This window comes from Molothrus aeneus, chromosome 6 (assembly GCF_037042795.1).
Source record: "Molothrus aeneus isolate 106 chromosome 6, BPBGC_Maene_1.0, whole genome shotgun sequence".
NCBI lineage: Eukaryota > Metazoa > Chordata > Aves > Passeriformes > Icteridae > Molothrus > Molothrus aeneus.
Window position 1 is genome coordinate 12,119,938 of NC_089651.1, and position 20,158 is coordinate 12,140,095.

Below are 20,158 nucleotides of genomic sequence, written 5' to 3' on the forward strand. Positions count from 1 at the left end.
CTGATTAAAGCTTGTTTGTCCGGCTGTGAATAGTGGTAAAGTTTGGATTACTCACTACAATAACAGCCTCTTTAGACACAGACATAAATTTCAGTAAGTCCAGAGGTGGTGTCTATAATTTTTTAATCTGTATTGGAGCTCTGAGCACTCAGAGTGGGTTTAGTTTTGTATTTACCAGCAGCAAGTCTATTAAGCTGTAAAGGGCAAAGAAGGGAGTGTAGGTAGCCAGAAATAGAAAGGATTCATCTACTGTTTCTAAGAAAAGAGAGCACTGGATGTCTAGCAACAGGAGAGAAGAGAGCAACTTGATGGTACTTTCAGAATCTGGCAATAATCAGTGTTCTCTTGTGATCACGTATTTAAATATGTGAGCATCCAGCTGTTAATTTTTCTAGTTCTGCAACACTCCTTCTCATTTTCTTATCCTCCTCCACAGAGCATGTGTGGAATTTGTCAAAGGTGACCCCTTTGTTTCTTGACAGCCCCAGTTAGACACCGCATGTCCCTTATCAAATTGAACTGGATATCTTGGCATTTCTAGGCAAGTACTGGGAGGAAATGGACATAGAGAAATGAGGCAACATCCCAGTCTTGCAGTGGGGAAATTACTGAAAAGAAAGAGCAGTTCTCCAGGTGGTTTGTGCCTGCAGAGCCCAGGCTGCTTCAGGTCTGCTGGAAGGGGGAGGCAGGAGGAGGAAAGCAGGGTTTGGTGTTGATTGTGTCCTCTCTGTGCAAGCCTCTTACTGTGAAAAGGGTTAAGCTTCTGAGATGCTTCTCTCTTGTTGCTTGGAAATGACATTGCAAGCGTTCGAGGAACCCTTGCTGATCAAGTTTGGCAGTTTTTGAAATTTTGTTTCACGCCTTGCCTGCTGTGTCAACTCACCAGCTAATTGCAGCTGCAACTTTCTGTAGTGGCTTGTGTGCTCCGTGCAGACCGGTTGGTTGGGATGTCGGAGGGAAACCTCACAGCCCAAAATGTAATTTCAAAACACTGAACCTGACCAGCAGAGGCTGACCTTGCTCGTTATTATCTGAGTGGGAATAGCAGCTTTGAACATCATATGATCTCTGAAATGGTACCTTTTTTCATTAGAAAGCCCCCTGCTGAACACTGACCAAATACATAGCTTTTTTCCTTGCTTAAGGTACTGCTTAAAAATATATCTATATCTGTTCCTTTGCTAGTTATTAGAAGCAAATCAAAGTGTTACATTCCCCTTACTTGTAGAAGCCTCTCATAAGACAGTGGTGCTCTTGCAATAGCGAGGAGCTCAGATGGCTGCGGAGAGCGAGAGCTGCCAGGGCCACAGATGGAACAAGAACTGCCCCTGCAGTCAGCCCTCAGCCATCCAGGCCTGCTTGCCACAGGACACCCTCCTTACCTGCCCTAAATGATCAAACCAGCCTCTCCTAATGGTCCAGCCAGGGTAGCATCCCTGCACAACTGCCCTTGTGCTTGATGCTGCTGCTGCTGCTGCTGCATTGGCACCCTCTCTCTGGGTGAGGGCAGCTGTACCTCTGAAAGGGCACTGCTTTCAAAAGTGAGGCTTTGGGAAGTCCCATCTGGCTGAGGATCTTGTGTTTCTGAAGTACAGAGCTGATCTCAAACCCCATCCATGCAGCAGCTCTCTTGAGTTTAAGGTGTGCTGGTTAAGTGGAATCTGTGTCTTTCCAGATGCAGGATCCTTGTGTTACCTACACAAACCTTGCAAAAAGATTGTGTGGTGACCCTTCTTGTGAGAAATCCTCCTCTCCCTCTAAGGGTACACATTTAGAGAGCCTGTTTAGGGGGTGAATAATGACTTGCTGGTGTCTGGGGCTCCTATCTAAAAACATAATTCTCACATCTAGGTCCTAGTTTTCATAGGTGCGAACTATTTTCTTTCATCACTGGTACTGATCTTACACAGCTTGCAAATGCAAATTCACATGCTCACCCTTCTCTGCCTCACAACAAGGCAGACTCTTCTCACAATGTGCAGTTTTCCTGGAGTGGAGTCAGGAAGAGCATGGAAATTACTTCAAAATGTAATTTTGCTATCGAGAAGCATTTTGGATTTAAAAAACCCAAACAACCAAACAAAGGTGTGCCTAGAACCACAGGGCCATTTCCCTCATTCTCATAAGAAACTCTCACCGGGCACATGGGACTTCTGCAGTCTGATCTGCAGCATAATCCACTTCTGATGCTTCCCTGTCTTGTCCCTCTTTTCAAGTGTGTGTGTATTTCTCTGTGGCTTTGTAGAATTTCTCTCAGGAGCATTACAGGTTGCATATGTGGCCAGTCTAATACAGATACAGATTTTCACTTAATTATTGCAGATTTGTCACTGGTGTCCAAAGTTTGCTTGTAGAGACTTGGGTTTTGAGTGTGCTGCAGCAGAGGGCAGGAGGGTTCTATAAGGGTTTTTGAATGTTACTTGGCCTGTCTCTGTGCTGCTGAGACCACTTTGATTACAGATGGATCAATACCTCGCTGTTTGTGTGGAGGTGTCTTAAGTGCTATTGTCATCTGCTCGGGCTCTGACAGAGCAATTATTACTGTGGGAGTGGTGGGTTTACATGTGCTGACCATTAGCCACTCTCAGGTCACCCTGGCTTTTAAGGAGAGCAGCAAATGTCACTTACTGCAGTGGCACTGGCTGGGTCCTCTCTGCTTAAGGGACTGTTAATAATTCTATTATCAGGCTGCTGCTTTCTGGGACATCCAGCGCTTCCTGCAGAAAGGGTGGATTAACTTTGTGTAAGAGTATATAACCAGTGACACCTGCTGCTGTGCCACAGTGTCCCTTCTCATCATCTCTGCATTGGTTAAGCCCACAGTGTGCTTGTTACAGGCCCAGCATTGTCATTTTTAGTGACTGACATCAGTAAAAATATAAATCATAACGAATTCTGGTGTCTCAGTGAGTTAATTTCTTCTTTCATCATTTCCTGTCCTGTCCCTCACCCACAGTATAATCCTTGTTTATTTTTCCACCTTGCCTATTGATTCCATAAAGTCCATTCCTGCCTGGCTCTTAAACTGAGAAGGGTTGATGAGCATCACAGTGCTCACCATGGCAGGCACTGGCTGCTTGGAGAGAAGGAAAAAGCTGGACACAGCACTGAGGGGAAGGTGACCACAGCAAGTCCCCCCAAGCCTCCTGAGCTGAGTGTGCTGTCACCACCTCATACCCAGCTATCTCGTGGCTGTTTTGTAGTGCCAGCAGGGGTTTCCAGGAAGGAGGAAACTCCTGGCTTTGTGCTACCTTCTCCAGTGATACAAGAGGAGGAGGAAAGCTCTGCTTTACTTAAGGAATGTGGCTTCATTAGTGGCAGAGGGGCACTGGTGGGGTTATTTTCAGCAGTTCTCAAGGGCTTTTGAATCAAATTTATTTTGGAGCGGCCCCTGGCCTGCTATGGCTTTCAGTCAGGATTCACAAGAGAGGAAAAACAGTGGCATACCACATCTTTTTATACCCACTCCTCTCCCTTCCCCATCAAACTCGGCTCAGATGCTGAATCAGGGGGGTACATACCGTGATGGCCCTTCTGCTCTTTTTAATTGCCTGTGGCAGGTAATTAACAACACAAGGGTGTGGGTAATGAGGGGAAAAAATAAATGTTGAAATTTCAGCCAGTTTATTCTGCTGCAAGATGTTGGTTAGAAAGAGTTTGGTGCGTTGTGTCAGTCCTGCCCTTAGGAAAAAAGGGCTGCAAGCGTTGCACTCCCTGTTAGCCTGCGACAGCAGATGAAGTTGGGATTCCTTTGACTGTCAGCTCCATGAACATGAGCTTCCTTTGACTGTGAGCTCCTTGTAGTGGCAGCAGCAGCAGTGTTTGCCCCCAGCCCGTGCTCTGAAGGAAGTGCTGTGTTTGCCTTGCAGGCGTGCCGATGCTCTCCGTACAGCCCAAGGGGAAGCAGAAGGGCTGCGCCGGCTGCAACCGCAAGATCAAGGACCGGTACCTGCTGAAGGCTCTGGATAAGTATTGGCATGAAGACTGCCTAAAGTGTGCCTGCTGTGACTGTCGTCTTGGAGAGGTTGGATCAACTCTTTACACAAAAGCGAATCTCATTCTCTGCCGCAGAGATTACCTGAGGTAAATAGAGGGACGTACTGTGGGCTCTTCCCCAAGCCTCTCGGCGTGCTGCCGGCTCTCTGGCTTCCTAAAAATGTAAAAACATGTGCTTGTGCATGGCCAGCCCTGCCCAGAGGAGACTGGAGTTCCTTGCACTGTCTAGGCAGAGCTTTTTATTTGCACTTAGCCTATTTAGTAGTCTGAGAGGTGAAATCCTCCTTTTAGGTGAAGGTACAAGATGGAGGCCATAAGTTTTTATTATTATTATTATTATTATGGACCAACAAGAACAAACTCTGCTTGCTGAGTAAGTTAGGAAAAACTATTAATTCACCTTGCATATCTCTGATGCAATACTCCTGCATATTGACTGAGACCTGACCAAACCTTTACCTTTTCTTTTTCAGTCATAGCTTTTAGACAGACTTCTAGGCTTGAGTAAGGTTGCACCCAAGGGGCCCTTGTCTCTTTCCTAACTAAACAGAGCAAAACTCAAAAATTACGGATTAACTTCGAAAAATGTTTTTGTCTGAGGAAATCAGCAGAGACCATCACTAGCTTGGAGTTAGAACCATTCTGTCAGTGTGTGTCTGCAATACATAACAACACATGGGATTTTTTGCCTGATGTGTATGGGGGTTTTCTGCAAAATACTTTATGCAAACATAAATGAATATTAATAAGACAGCAGGCCTAATGCAAACATTATTATGAGGGTCACACTGCAAAACACTCAGACTTTAGCTTTGTTTTTCCTTTGGAAGAATGTACTTGATCTCCAGCTAATGTGTGTGTTTTCTTTTATTTTTCCTCAAGCACTGATAGCATTTCCCAGGCAAGCTCAACCAGTAAAACAAAGCCAAACAAGCCCAACGCACTGTTGTAAGATGGGGAGGTAAAATGCCTTCTAACCTTGCAGTGTTCAGGGGCTGCCCAGATTAGTGTCAGTGCTCAGATGCTTCGTGTGTTTCAATGTAAAACGTATTTCTGAAAATCTTCAGTAAATATTTCCCTTGTAAACTTGAACAAACAAGTTTCTCCTTCTAAAGATGAGAGATTAAGTGCTGAGCCAAACAGAAGGACTGAGTCTATCAGCTGCCACGTGGGAGCTGTCACCTTGCCCTTCAGCCCAGCAGTGCACAAGAGCATCCTGCCCACAGGAGGGTTTTGGAGCTGAAACTCTTCAGGGCACACATGAAATATCTCAGCTGAAATTCTGCCACACAGGCAGCACTTGCAGCTTCACATCTGGTTAGGTGGAGTGTGTCCCCAAATGTAAGTGAGGAAGGAGGAGTTCGGGTAATGGTGAACACATTGAGGTGGAAAAGACAAGATAAGCAGCCTTTGGAAAAATGGAAAGGGTGTGAAAGGAAAGAGTTAACTGTCTTCACTATAATGAAATAATTTTTGTACCTTCCTCAAAACTTAGTATTTACTAATGTCACAAGTCACTTACTCTGGAAGCATCCTTAACCCTGTCTATGCTGAGCTAAAAAAATGAGCTCCAGAAAGTTCAAATTCAACACAGAGTTTCCACCTCCAAATTAGCATTTTGGTTGTTCTTCCTCAGCTCAGCTATACTCTTTCTGTGTTGTGGACATAATTCTGATGTGTCAGTGAAGATGATTTCAGTTCTTGATCTTCCCTTTTTGAGGAAGCCTTTCATCACAGTATCACAATTGGGTCATGCTAGATACTATCACAGGGACCCCTAAAATCTCTCAGGAGAGCTACTTCCAGGAATAGTTTTCTTTCCAGGAAGAATAGCTGCATTATTTTCAGAAGTATTTGTTTGTACTTTATCTTCTATACATTATCTTTTCTTTATCTTGTTTGCACCCAGCTTGCCAAGTGGTCTAGGTCTCTCCATCTGTCATCCTCCACTTCATTATTTATCACTTGACTTTGTCATTTCTGGTCTTGAAAAAGTGTTGTGTTTGTGATTTTTTTTTTTTAATTTGACCCTGAAGATAGATATTTAGCTTTATTCTCTATGTTGCAGAACCCTGCTAGAAATACTGAGCTGTACAGTGTTTCCAATTTACATTTGCTTTTTGAGACCTATGAGCTACTCCATGTTTTGTCCATTTAATAAGCACCGTATTGATTTTGGTTTAGTCTAGTTTCATAACAAAAATAATGTGTGGCATCAAATCAGACATACTAAAGTGCCAAAGGACAGCAGTATTGATGCTGTTAGGTTTAGAAGGACCTTTTTACCACTGGAGTTGCAGAGCACTTTCTTTCTTTCCTTGGTTTATCCCAAGAATGCTGCTTTGAGGTGGAAAAGCTTAACCTGTGATTTTCCCACTGCCCCCTAGATGATGTGAATTTTCTGGGGCGCACCAGAAGCCTGTGCTGGGGATGGAAAAGAAACCAGGCATTGCAGACTCCAAGAAGTGGCCCATGTCCCAGTTCTGTGAAGAGAGGGCAATCCATGACATGAACCATGGAAGGCAACAGTTGGGACTCGTGTTTGACCATGGCCATGCAGCCTCTGTCCCAGCACCAGTTAAATGTGGTCTCTGGAACAAATTTCTGTGCCTGGAAGGTTCCTTGTAACACCTCTGTCTCCGTTTTTAAGGTTGGAATAGTTCCTGTCCTGACAGGGGGGAAGTCTGTTGCTATTTGTTCCTCATGGTTAAACTGTGAAGACTTATGTGGCCTGTACATTAAGAATTTTACCTTTATCTGAGTTTAGGGTGTTGGAGTTTTGACTGTTTTTTATTGGGAAGAACAGTAGATTTGTCATATCCTGGGAAATTTGTTGAAGACTCAGCTAGGAAGGAATAACATGAATTCTGTAACAGCATTGTTAATTAGCTTTCAGCTGTTTAGGCAGCTTTACAGCTATCATGGCTTCTATTCTTACAAATAAGTAAATTTAGATTATACTGGGGTTTTTTGAGGAGTTCTGCTGAACTCCTGGGGTCTGTTCCCCAGATGCTAAGGAACCCTTTCAGGCTCTGAGGATAGGAATAAGGGCATTGCAGTCCCGTATTTATAGAAGTATAAAACAATTTTTTTAAATTTAAAACATCTTGTATTGGCTTCTACACGTAATATTTCTTTCTTTCTCCATTTGAACTATTAGTTCAAATTAATAGAAGGAGTTAAAGTTGCCGTCACGATCTTCTCTACTGTCTGTTCCCTCCTGGTAATTTGAATTTTTCTTCTTTGAGAATTAACCATTCCCATCATTATATAGTTCCTTCACATCAGTAGTTTTTAGAGTCTCTACCCACATTTTTTTCCTTCTTGTTAAACAGCTCACGGTGTTTGGTCTCCTAGTCAAATTTTAGCAGAATTCATCCCTAAAAATAACTTTTCATCTTTCACACTGTGGTTGCACCACAAAGGGAGCACTTTACCTGGAGAACAGTGAGAGGAATTCAGTCAGAGGGCTCCTGGAATGTCTTGTTGTCAGTTTGCAGCTCTGGGACCCTCCTGAGGGCAGGTGTCAGTGAGCCACAGCCAGGGCAGGCACTGGGGCTAGGGATGGGCTTGTGGCAGAGGGTCAGGACAGTGACAGTGCCAGCTCCTTCCCTGCTGTGGCAGCGTCCCTGTGGAGCTGGCTTTGTCCCAGGCCCTGGGAGCATGGTGGGCTGCCAGCCCTGTGTGCTGATCCCCGGTGGGTTTTCAGCAGAAATCCTTCCAGCGTGTTCCAGGAGCTGCGAGCACACCACAGCCTGATCATTTGTTTCAAAAGATAAACTGTCGTCATTGCTCGTGAAGGAACATTTGTTAACCTTCACTTTTCATAAAACACTTTCTTGCTCATTTTTTAATCATGAAAGATGAAATTGGATCTCGAGTTGTTATCCTTGTGGTATCACCTCAGTCTCCAGCTGTGTCTCGATGTATCTTTCAATACATTTCATCTCAGCAAATAGATTTACCATTTGTTTCATAATCGCAGTTCCAGCATTCCTACCTCTAATTATTTTTGATAAGCAAATGCTATTGAAGGAGCTGCTTGTGGGACAGAGCAGCTTAGCATGCAGGCTCAGATGGCTCCTCGCAGCCCCCACGCAGCGATGTGTGTTTGTTCCGAGGCATAATTAAACATTCACCAAGCTCCGCTTCACAGGGACGGGCTGGGTGTTGCATCAGGATTTCCCGTGAGGAGCTGACAACTTAAATTTCACTGTGAAGTGCTGATGAAGAACGTGGTTTTTCCTTTTTACTCAGCATGGTGCCCTCACATGAGCAAAGGCGAGTCGGGCTCGCTTTGAGAGGAGCAGAACTGTTGCTTCTGCGTGTTTGATATGCTGCTGTTGGGAAAGTTTTTCATCATGTTAACTGATTGGGGCCTTAATTAGACTCCAAAGAAAGCTCAAAACCTGCATTTAAAAATGATGGTGAATCAGTAAAAGAGAAGGGCTTTCCGGGAAATCCTGATGCTGTTCTCAGGGGCTTTCATGGCAGTTCTTTTCACCCACTTTCCCACATGTTTGGATCAGGGCTGCAAACTCATCATGGCATCACTCTGCAAATGGTGTGGGTGCCTCCAGGGAGCGGAGCAGCCCTCTGCATCCCACCTGAGGGACAGGGACCTCCTGGCAGGACTGCCATCCCCTGTCACCCCTCAGCACTGTCTGTATCACAGAGGCCTGAACTCCACCCTCGGCAGCTCCTACTTCCAATGACTCAGATGCCAAGTCCTGGGGTTTTTTGCTCTGCTCCAAATGTCCCAGGACATTAATTCTGTCAGTGAATCGCTTTAGGAGCCCTTTAGAAGTGTTCTGTATCTGGCAAACATGCAGGGTTCAATTTTCTTGTGTGATAAGAGCACAAACGTGGGTGCCCTGCTCTGTTGGCACAGGAGGATGTGGACAAATTCCCTCCTTCTGGTGGCCTTTCCCAAGTCAGGGACAAGAGCCCTGAGCCAAACCACTAAACCACAGCTGGCTGTGTGAGAGCAAGCCTTTGGGAACTGAGATGTGTGTGCCCCAACAGGCAGATTTTAAGTTAATCTCCCCAAGACATCATTAATGCTCAGAATGTGGCTAGAAGCTGCAGCACCTTTGAAGCAGGAAGGAGAATTTGGGATATTTTTTCCCTTATGGAGAAGCACCGTGTGTGTGTATGCACCCGAGAGCATGTCCTGCTGGATTTTCAAGGGACATGTTTAGTGTGGGAAGGAGAGGTATAAATGCAGTGTGGCTGAACAAATGGTGTCTGCTCAGAGCCTAAAAATGTCACCAAGCTGAAGTGCTGCTTTTGCCTTGCAATAGGGAGCATCTTGCATGCTGCATAGGACACCCTCACTTCTACACTTGGTGTCTGTACAGATTAAGGAGGATTAATTAGGCTCAAAATACAATGTGTCTTGGCAACATTGCTGTGCTTTGTGACGTTAAAATACAGATTTATTTTTTTTTCCCCCTGCAGTAGCTGGTCCAGGACTTTCTCACAGCCTGTGCCCATACTTGGTTTATTTGTTTGCTTTTTGCCCTTTTTTTTTTTCACCTCCACAACTTCTCACTGAGGAGGAAAGCTAATGGGGAGTAATTCTGCCTGGCTGTGATACACTAGCATGTCTCTGGCACTTTCAGCTTTGCAGTTTTCTGGGCGCTGTGTTTAAGCTCTCCTAAGAGGAGGTTGTTGCACTTGTGCTCAGCAGTGCCAGAGCAAGGATGGGTTTAAGGTCAGCAGTTCCAGTTACACCCTGGGAAAGGCCGGGGCAGGGCAGGAGGTCTTGGACTTCTCCTCCCTGCTCATGGTCCCAGCATCTCTGTAAATGCCCACTGAAAATATAGAGAGAGAGGCCAAAGGAGTGAAAATAAGTGAACACTCAGATGTGTCCTTCAAGTGAAAACAGACTCCCTTGAGCAACCTTGAAGTTCAGGCCCAGCAGTCTCTGAACCAGCGCGGTCACTTGGCCAGGGGCTGTTTTGTACTGGTTCAACTCCCCCTGCTATGCTGTCCTTGAATGCCAAACCCTTTGGCATGTGAGATGTAAATTCTTTGGGATTGAACTTGAAGGCTTCATGAGAGGACAGCTTGACCAACTTCATTAGTATCAACATGCATTTCCTTTCCTTCAGCTGACATGACTTCCCACTGCAGCACTGACAACGGGGTCCTGGATAGGAGGGTGCACCAGCTAATAATGTATTTGCCATGCTGAAGGATCTCCTATCACTGAGGCTTTCTCTAATATTACACAAAGGCTGATTACAACAAAGTTATCTGAAGTTGCTTTTAAGATTATCCTTTTTATCTTTTTAAGTGATGTTCAGGCTTTCCCTGCATTTATTGGTATATTCAATACTTCAGTCAAATCACACTTGTAGCTCAGCATATTTCTAATATCCACAGATGGGAAAGATACTGATAGCAGTATTTAAGAGCCACCCTCCCTGAAAAATCAGTTGTTTCTTTGTTTCAAAAGGTAGGGGCAAAACTGTTTCTTTTCATGAGGATGGATTTCAGTTACATTAAGCAAGTTTAGTTCTACAGCAGGCCCCGATTAAACTAAGAAATAAACAGCAGCAAGCAAATAGGATAGGTGTATGGGAAAACCTATTTCACCTTCTGGCTGGGGAGGATATGAGCATGGAGTTCCACAGTTCTTCTAAAACTTGTATATCCAGATAATCTGGATATATAAATATGTAGAAAAAGATGCAGTTGTACATAATATCTACAAATGCAGATATTTATCTGTAGGTTGGTGTTTAGTCCTCCTTCCATTCATAACTCTTATCTTTCAGTGTTGATAATAACTTTTTTGGGGGGCAAATTATCAGTCTCCACTCAGCTGTTTGAATTTTGAACTTGTTTTGTTCTTGTGTTTAAAATAATCCAGTTGACACTGCCAACCTTTCCTTTCTGTACCATTACTTATTTTTATGTGCTTGTCCTGCTTCCTCTTTTTTTGTCTCCTATGAAGTCAACAGCTCCAAAATTTTTTCTCTTTCTGCAGAGGGGAGATTTTCTCCTTCTTTTTTGATTGCAAGCTGCTATCTAGTCAGACACCAGGCTAGAGGGGGCGAGAAGAAATGGGGACTCTCTCCTTGTAGGCAATGACTAAACCAGATTGTTGTTCCTAGTGGAGACAGAAATAGGCAAACAGGTTTTCAGTTTAGGCCCCCTGAACATCTTGGTTGAACAAAAAAATCTGTTAAAAGGTGCTAAACTTAACATTTTTGTATCAGAAGTTTCTTACCGTTTTCCCTACCGTAAGAACCCTTTAACATTCTTTTTCCCCCTCAAAAAAAAACCCCAAAATGAAAAACCCTGCAGGGTGCTGTGGCATTACTATGGTTTGAATTAATTTGAGGTGTACTCACAGAGCTGCTGAGGTCTGGATCACCAAGCACAAGACTGATCTTTAGCCCAGACAAGACTACACAAAACCCATCCTCTGACAGTTGCCTACTGCTTCCAGGAGCGCTCCCTTCTTTTCCCATAAATTCATTTGCATTCAGGGCTGCTCCTGTATGCCAATTAGCTTTAATTTTTACTATACACACTGACATCAATGCCCAATGAGAACAGGGCATAGCAGGGTTTTTAGTGTGCCCATAAACTACAGAAAATTGTCCTTGGACAAACTCCTGCTTTTAGACTGGCTGACAACAATAGACATGGTTAAGTTCAGGCTAAGAGCCATTAAACATAATTACTACCACAGGGTAAAAGTTTAATTGTGCTAAATTTTAAATCTGCATAGTCTATGCTTATTTACAAGCTGGCTGGATCTTCCTGTTACATAAAAGGGAATAAATCTGTACTTAAAAATTGTTGCCTTTTAACTTCAAAGGGAAGTGAATAAATAGGGGTTTTTTTTAGAAGAAGCAAAACAACCCCAAACTGAAAACTTTCTGTATTTCCAGCTTCTTTTATGCCAATGGCTCCGAGCTGGTAAGTAGAGGCTAAACATCTTCTGATAGATTTTTCTAATGTGCTTCAACTTCGTGTGTGTGAATGTGTGACAGAGTGTTGCATCTGTTATGAGGGTGTCTGGGGGACAGAATGCAGATCAGTTTGTTCATGTGGGGTTATTTTAAATTTAACCACAGATGGGGCTTGGGGCAGAAGGCTTTTCCTCCTGCTCCTTATCTTCTCTCCCTCCTTCCAATAATGTTAAGCTCCCCACTTCAGGAAGTTTCAGCTCAAGTAGCTTCTGGATCAGGAGATATCAGAGGTGGCAGGTTTTCTACAAGCAAACAAAAAAAAAGGGCAAAAGATTCTGTCCATTTTGCATTTTCTTTCAACAGATTAAAAAAATGTCATGTTCACTGAGCTACAAGTTACGGCGTATTTTTAGAAGCATGGTGAATGCATGGGGCTCTAAATCACTCCCTGAAAAGCAGATTAAAATTAGGAGGTGCTAGAATAAGTGTGAAATGTTCATCTGCTGGGAAAGGAAGGGTATGGAGGACTGTGAAACTTGATAGAAGAGACAAAGATTAGCACTCTGACTCGCTGGAAGCCACGTTATGTAGACATTAGAAGGCAACACGATTTCATCTGGACAGAACATAAGCTTCAGATCTTATGCAAACAGTCAAAGCTGTTTAACAATTGGTTTACCCCCAAAACCCCTGAAAGGAGACAGGTGAATACGATGCCAAATACATTTTTCATGTTTCTTAAGCTAACTGTTTAAATAGTTAAGTGAACATCTGTCCAAATTTCCCCATCATTTCCATTTAGAAAAGTCTCCTATTTGAAGGCTGAAGAAAAGCACCTGCTTAACAATGCAAATGGTGCTGTCTGGGGCCCCTTTATTTTGTTTAATCTAGATTGAGCTCCACACAACTGTGATGCTAATGAATAATGGATATTTTATACTTGTGCATGTAGCAGTGCTGGGCACAGAGCAAATCTAGGATTAACCTCCCAGTTTCCCTGCCTAATGCATTTGACTCATTTTTTTGAGTTTGCTGTGACTTGGGTACTCTAAAAATGGATGTCTGGTTTTATGGGAAATGGGAAAATCCTGGCAAAAGCTGTCAGGCTTTGCTGTGCCCAAGTGGAAAAGGGCAGCTAGGCTGAGGAGGGGAGGGATGTCTGCAGTAATGGCTTGATTTGTGAGTGGGTGCTGAATGAGAGCCAGGGTGTTCCAGGGTGGAGACCTGGACGCTTTTCAGAGCTGCATTTTTCCAGTCCAGTCTGCTGGTGTTAAGCAGCCAAGGCTCATGCCCAGCTGCCTCCCCTGCCTGTGGGGGCAGGAGCAAGAGGGGTCAGCTTGCAGGGAGAAAGGGGCTGCCTTTTGCTGGCGCAAATTATACAGCTGGGATTTCACTCTGCCTTTCAGCCTTCAGATGATGGAATCATGGGGGAAGAAATTTTGGTACTCCCTTTGCGGATTTTCCGTCCTGCATGAGTCTTTCTGTTTTGGTTTGTGTGATTTAGTTCTGAGGGAAAAAATGTAGTGCTTTTTCTTCATAGGAAGGCATGGGATTTTCCAGCCAAACTAATAAAAGACCCCCTGATACCACTCCTAAAGAAAAATAAAGGTGGGCTTTCTTACAACTGGAGAGCGAGCTGACTTCGGGAGCACTGTAGGAGGGTGGGAGAGTTGTGTGTAGGTTTCTATAACACTGCTGGGTGTTTTAATTCACAATTACTGGCCAGTAATAATTAGTATTGATTTGCCTGGCAAATTGCAGGTTTAGAAATTGGTTATAGATTTTCCTGATGTTTCTCATCTGTGTGTTGTGGAATCAGGCAGAACCGATGGCTTGAAACAAACCGCGAGCCCAGCTCTGTCGGTGGACAGCGGCGCGTTGCGTGCACAGAGCTAATGGCCAGCAGGGATTGCACCTCTTGAGGCTCATCACCCCCAACACACCACTTCTGTCATCCCCTAGGCCAAGTGACTAACCACATGTGACCAGAGGCTGGGGTGAACCTCGGTTCTGTCAGCCCGTGGCACCGTGCCCCTGGCACACACGGGGTCTGCAGGGACACCTCGGGCAAGGGGCTGCGGGGAGGATGCCACAGTCGTGCTCGAGTCCCCCGGCAGGAGCTGCAACAGCAGCAGACATCTGGGGAGACAGATAGTGAAAGCCAAGATGAAAATGGCCAAGCTTCCAGTGCTGAAGGGCTGTCCTGGAGGGCGGGGAGCTGAAGTGGAACGGCTGAGCATGCTGCTCAGGCCGCCATGGAAGGGCTTAGCTGGCTCCCGGGAGGGCTGGGGAGGCACAGCCGGGGAGGAGGGCTTGCTCTCTCTCTGAGATGCCTGGCGAAATGCTGTGCACTCATGGCAAGAGAAGCTGTGCTTTTTCTTTTTAAGCAGCAGGTAAGTGAGGTTCTTCCTGAGCTCTGTTACAGCGCTGCCTGCTAGGATTGGCAAAGTTTGCAGGACTTGTGTGTCCTGCTGCCAGCCTGTCCCTCCGCCAGGCTGCGGCCAAGCACAGCAAGCCCTTGGGGAGCAGGATGGGCAGCACCCAGCACCTACCCCACTGCTGCAGAGAGGCAGATAGTTTTTGACTGAAATTTTGTGAGCCCCAAAATAGTGCTCTAAGTGTTTAATGCTTTTCTCCATTAGACAGCAAATTAGCCCTAGGCTCACAAACCAAATGAAGTTTCATCTCGATAATCGGAGCCTGCTCACCAGGCATTTTTATCCCAAGTTCCTGCATGCTGGTTGGTCAGTGAAATGGAGACTGCAACTTCTATTTATTGGTGCAATACAGTATTTGATACTGCTAATTACACTTAATTAGTCCTTCCACCATTTAATTAAAATGGCTTCTAATGATTGTGCTTCTTTGGCAGGCTCTTTGGTACCACCGGGAATTGTGCTGCCTGCAGTAAACTGATCCCTGCCTTTGAGATGGTGATGAGGGCCAGAGATAATGTTTACCATTTGGACTGCTTTGCCTGTCAGCTCTGCAACCAGCGGTGAGGACACAGTTATTGTACACACAAACTAATTTATACCTTTGCCTGTGAAACAGGGGAAATGTTTGATGCACACTGCCCAGCTTGGGCTCACAGCCTGGGGGCAGGGCTGGGGCTGGGCTGCCAGACTGACCTGGGGGATCCATGTGAGTACCTGTAGCCCTTTTACTGCAAATCCCCTTGGAGCTGGTGGGAATTGGAGGGGCAAGGGGGAGGACACAGACACAGACTGTCCAGCTGCTGCTGAATAAAACAAACTGCTCCAGCGTCCTTTCAGGAGCTGCCTTCTTTGCAGAAGGCAGATGATGGGGAATGGACCTCCTCTAGCAAACTGACATTATCTCACTTAAATCATGTTTCTGACGTGCTCAAAACTGGGGGTGGAAAAGAAGAAGTATAAAGAGAAGGGACAGGAAGGAGAAAAGTACTCTGGCTAAGCCCTTTTCAGCACTGGGAACAAATCAATTTAGTTGTTGTGTAATTAGTAGGGGATATTGGTGGTATAATTTTGAGTGGGGCTTATTTACTTCTGCTAGGTGGAAGATGGACATCAGGGAGTATAATAAAGGGCCATGCACAGTGTTTTCACTTGAACTATCTGTAGCCAGTTTAGTTTGGGAGGGCTGTGAAAACTCGTCCCAGCACCACGTTTGTTGATCATCGTATGCAGAATGGAAGCCCACAGAACCAGATGTAATACTTTGTCACCTTCTGATGCATCCAGCTGTCCATCCTTGTCCAAGATAGACCTGGAACTTCTTGCAGGTCTTATTGCTTGCTTAGTCAGGCTGCAGTGTGTGCCCAGGGTCAAGGGCTGTGCTGGTGTTCCTGTTCTGGATCTGTGGCTGTTTCCCAAAGATGAAACTAGGATGCAATGCCTCATCCCATGGGGAAAGCGTGAGAGAGATGACAAGACTTGTGGGAAGATGGAGAACCCAATTCTGTAAAAGTCAGGCTAAAATCCTGACTTAAACAATCTAGAAAAGAGTCACAGTGGGATCTCTCACGAAGCAGCCATCCATAAGTGAATGCAAGCCCCTGCCAGCTCCCCCTGAGCTTGGGAGATGCTGTCCGGCTCTGCTCCCGCCGCCGCGCCCGTGGCTCAGCCCGGCGGTGAATTTGGTGTCAGCGGGGCGGTGCCAGGCGCGGCGGAGGCGGGTGAGGTGCTGTCCTCGCTGGCAGTGCTCGTTCCAGGTGCGCCAGTCCCGTCAGTGCTGTCCCCGCACGCACGGGCGCGGTGGCAGGGCCGGGCCGGCAGTGACATCTAGTGGCTCCCGGCCGGGGCTCGCTGCGGGATCTGCCGGCTGCCCAGTCTTGTTCTGCGGCTCTTGAGCGCAGAGCTGATCCCACCTCATCCCCCGAGATGCTCATCCCACCTCAGTTCTGGGATTCGTCTCCAGACTCGGGAGTGTGGCGGGTGCTGCCAGGCTCAGCCCTCGGGATCAGCTCTTTTCAGCCTCCTGATGATTCCTGGGCAGGAGAGGCTTGCTCCCAAACTCCACACCGAACCTGGGGCTGTAAATGTCCTTTCAGGCAGAGGCTCAGGGCTGCACAGTCAGGAGTGCTGCTTGGCCTTGGAGTCTGCAGCCTGAGTGTCTCTCATCAAACCCCTATTTCACCCTTCTTCTCTCCCAGAAAATCCTAGTGCTGCCTGGTTTTCATTTTCTGTAATTTCTTTTCAATTTCACCCTTTATTTCAAAGGCTCCAAAGCACCCCCCTTCCCTCTCAATTGCCAGCATGGTCCCACTCTGTCCTTCAGACAACCTCCAGGGCTGTCACTGCCCAGCAGGAGAGTGCAGGTAATCCCCCCATTCTGGCAGAGTTGTGCTGTGATGCACAAGGGATTTGCTCAGTTTGTGAGGGGCTGAGTTGTTCTGGAAGATGGGCTATGTGTAGATCCTTGCTTTTGGCTGAGGTCAGAGGGCTGCCAATTTTTATGACTTAATCTGTGGAGATTTGGGCTTGAAAGGGCGGAATGGAAGTGATCCTGTAACAGACAGCACTGGATGCTGAACTGAGAACATGAGATTAAGTAACCCTAAAGTCAGAATTGCAGAGGTGGATGCCAGTTCTGGTTCTGAATTGGAAACCTCACTGGAAACCCCGTCTTGTTCTTCAGCTCTGAAAAGATTTGATGATGAAGACCTTTCCTCAGTTCTCTTCCAGCTTGCTTTCCCTTCTATAGCTGGGCTCTGAATAGAGTGCTAAATCCATCACAGCAAAATCTCTAATATTTTTCCAAGTGTGCAATGTTTTCATCACTTTCATTCCCTAAAACATCAGTTTTACATCAAGTCCTGCATTACTACTCATGCTGCCATGCTTTAAACTGTTCTAAAGTTGTCATGGTCATTGTAGTGCTGGATAAAACCTGGTCACTGCTGTGACTGGCTGATAGGTCAGTGTTACAGGGTTACAGGAAATCCAGCTCCTTCTCTTGCCATTATCTGAAGTGTGGGTTTGCTGGGAAGAAAATCACTCTTAAGGAATGACAGAGCAGGTTCAGCACCTATTTCTCACTGCTGCTGGCTGGAATTTGATTGCCCAGACAGGCTCTGCAACATCCCTGCTCTGAGCATGGGGGCTGGAAGTGAGAAACTGGGCCTGAGGTTTCCAGTTGTGATGCATCAGCTGAAGAGATCCCAGTTTACTCGTGGGTTTGCAGGACTGGCAGGTAGAAACAGTTGCCTTTCCAGTGAATCAAACCCTTCTCCCAAACTTCACATCACATTAAGGTACCCCTGTAGAGCATTTCAGTTCCCATGTGCTTGTACACACCCCCACACCTTCCAACTCCCAAATTCTCCAGCTCCTCCCTTGGTGCCTCTACACCCAAAACCAGGTTTGGCAAGAGACAGCTGTTGATGGTGCTGGTGGCAAGAGTAATTTTTGCATTTCTCCTCCTGGAGATTTATATGGCACTTAAGGTGGGAATAAGTAGTGAAAAGCAAGCAGCTGTGTCTGTTATTTATTGTGAGTAAACTGCTCCTGGGGCAGGTGGTGTTAAGGAGAGTGTGTGCAGTACAGTTTTTACCATAAAAGCTGTTAGTTGAAATTAGGAATAATCTCTATCTTTTAAATATGCAGAAAAGGTTGAATTTCAGAACTACTGGAGCATGTGCCACAGAGGGAAGAAGATGGAAGGTCTTCAGTGAAATACTGTAAAGTGTGAACTAATGCCCAGTTCTCTCTGTACCAACTTGGCAAATTAATCAGCTTATATGCCGGTGTCCAGTTGGAGAAAACTTGTGCCTGTGCTGGGCCTGTAAAGAAGCTCTAAAGTTATCAGTCCTGTTCTTTTAGCAGAAAATACTCACTTTTATGGAGATGCTCTGCCTGAAGGTGCCTGAGTTACAGATGATGAAAGCACTTTAGACAAGGAGTAGGCAGTGCCAAAGCTCTGCCTGGGAGAGGGCATTTGAGGTCTGCTAAGTCTCCTGGGGATGGGGTCACCTCCAGTGATCTTCCTGTAGATATTTGGCCTTGCCAGAGGCTGCTACCTACCCTTTCCTCTCAGTGCAGAGCTGCCTTGAGGCACAGTGCCTGACCCAGGGTGTCTCTCTGCTTTAGGGTCCTGAGGCTGGTTTTGGACTCAGCCCTTGGGGCAGCCTGTGCTCTGGTCTGTCATTGCCCTGCCAGTGTTATGGACAAAAACCAGCCCCTGAATTGGGTGCAGAGAACATTATTTGTTATCTTAAGAAGTAAAGATTAGCTTCTGATTCCTGGGCAAGCAGGCAGGGCGGAAAAAGCTATTGGCTGTCAATTCACACCTCTCTGATCTTATATGTGGAACTTTTTTGACCTTAATGGTCAAATAAAATTGTTAAATATCACAAGCTTCTCTGTCAACTTCAAGACAAACAGAACAATTTACATGGTATATAGAGAGCAGTGCCCTTCGCTCAATGAAGATAAAGGTTAGGAGTCCAGCCACCGAGAAATTTCTATTTATTGTTCAGCACTGTACACAAGGGGGTGAGGGAGGACTTAATAGCCAGTCCTTGCCTGGAAATTAGTGTAAATACTGCTTCACCCGAGGGAGCTGTGGAAATGTGGATACCAGCAAAAACTTCAAATAGGCTCCGTGTAATATCACCCGCCTGACTTCCTGGTTGGAGAGCCAGCATCTCCTGTCTGCAGGGACAAATCCCTGAACTGCTCCCAACCTCCTCCTGGAGCCAAGCACGGATGTGCCAGGGAAAGGACAGCAAAACCCTGGGATGGCAAGGAGGGAAGCACTGGCAGAGCTGGAAATCAAACTCTGCTCAACAGAATCACCTTCGGACCCAAACTGCCTCAAACTCTCCCCGTTCTCACGTCTGTTCGTACTCACACCCTCCAATCCTTTTTTTTTATCTTCCAGATTCTGCGTGGGAGACAAATTTTTCCTGAAGAACAACATGATCTTGTGTCAGATGGACTATGAGGAAGGGCAGCTGAACGGGAGCTTCGAGTCCCAGGTTCAATAACAGCCCCTGCTTGGCTGGAGCACTGTGGGATGGGCGCTTGGCCGCACGAGCAGCGAGGGCGTCTGTCAGCTTGCCTGCAATATTTTTTTAATTCTTGGTCCAGAGAGGACTATATACATTGTAGTACTTTTCCCCCCCAACACAAAGCAGTTACAATTTTAGATGTACAGTTGTGCCTGCTTAGCTGAGCACTGCATTGCCTGTATGTTTGTGAGTTTTTGGGGTCTGGGGGAGGGCTCTGTACAGTCTGTTTTCTGTATATAAACTGGAACATTTATTTTATGAAAAATGTAATGCAATTTTATTACTGGTGTGAATTAAAAATTATGAATGTTTCCTGGTCATCTTTGCCGTGGTTTCTTCCTCATGTGGCAAAAGCCATTCCTGTATTTCCTGTGCTTTGGCTGAGCAGACTGTTGGAAACGTGTACATAGCTCCCTGGAAACTGCATGGATCACAGCAGAGGCAGGTTCTCTCATAGTAACTGGGGGAAATGCTGCTGCAGGGTTGTGGAGCCTTCCATCCAACCACCTGCTTCCCTGGATAATGGAGGGGAATGAGCTGGGGGCAGGTGGTGGCTGGGAACCATGGGCATGGCTGGCGGGGCTGCTGTGTCGTGCTGGGCTGCTGGCTGAGAGGCTCCTTGTGGGTTCAGACAGGGCATTGCCATGGAATTCCTGCTGGCTGCCTGATCCAGTGTCTCCAGTCTGGGCTGCGAGGAACAGGCTCCCTGCAGCCCTGCCAACAGGTGCCTGGGCATTGA

At 46.0% G+C, this 20,158-nt stretch overlaps 1 protein-coding gene across 8 annotated transcripts in view; it reads left to right on the plus strand.

The window, feature by feature from the left end:
• Window positions 1-19,739, plus strand: part of LMO1 (LIM domain only 1) — a 73,513-nt gene extending 53,774 nt beyond the window's left edge. For all 8 annotated transcript variants that reach the window (XM_066551394.1, XM_066551395.1, XM_066551393.1 and 5 more), the window contains 3 exons: window positions 3,870-4,083; window positions 14,800-14,925; window positions 19,290-19,739. In XM_066551394.1, the coding sequence (XP_066407491.1) occupies window positions 3,878-4,083; window positions 14,800-14,925; window positions 19,290-19,395 (438 nt within the window). In that variant the 5' untranslated portion in view covers window positions 3,870-3,877 and the 3' untranslated portion in view covers window positions 19,396-19,739. The remainder of the gene's footprint in view (window positions 1-3,869; window positions 4,084-14,799; window positions 14,926-19,289) is intronic.
• The last annotated feature ends 419 nt before the right edge of the window (window positions 19,740-20,158 follow it).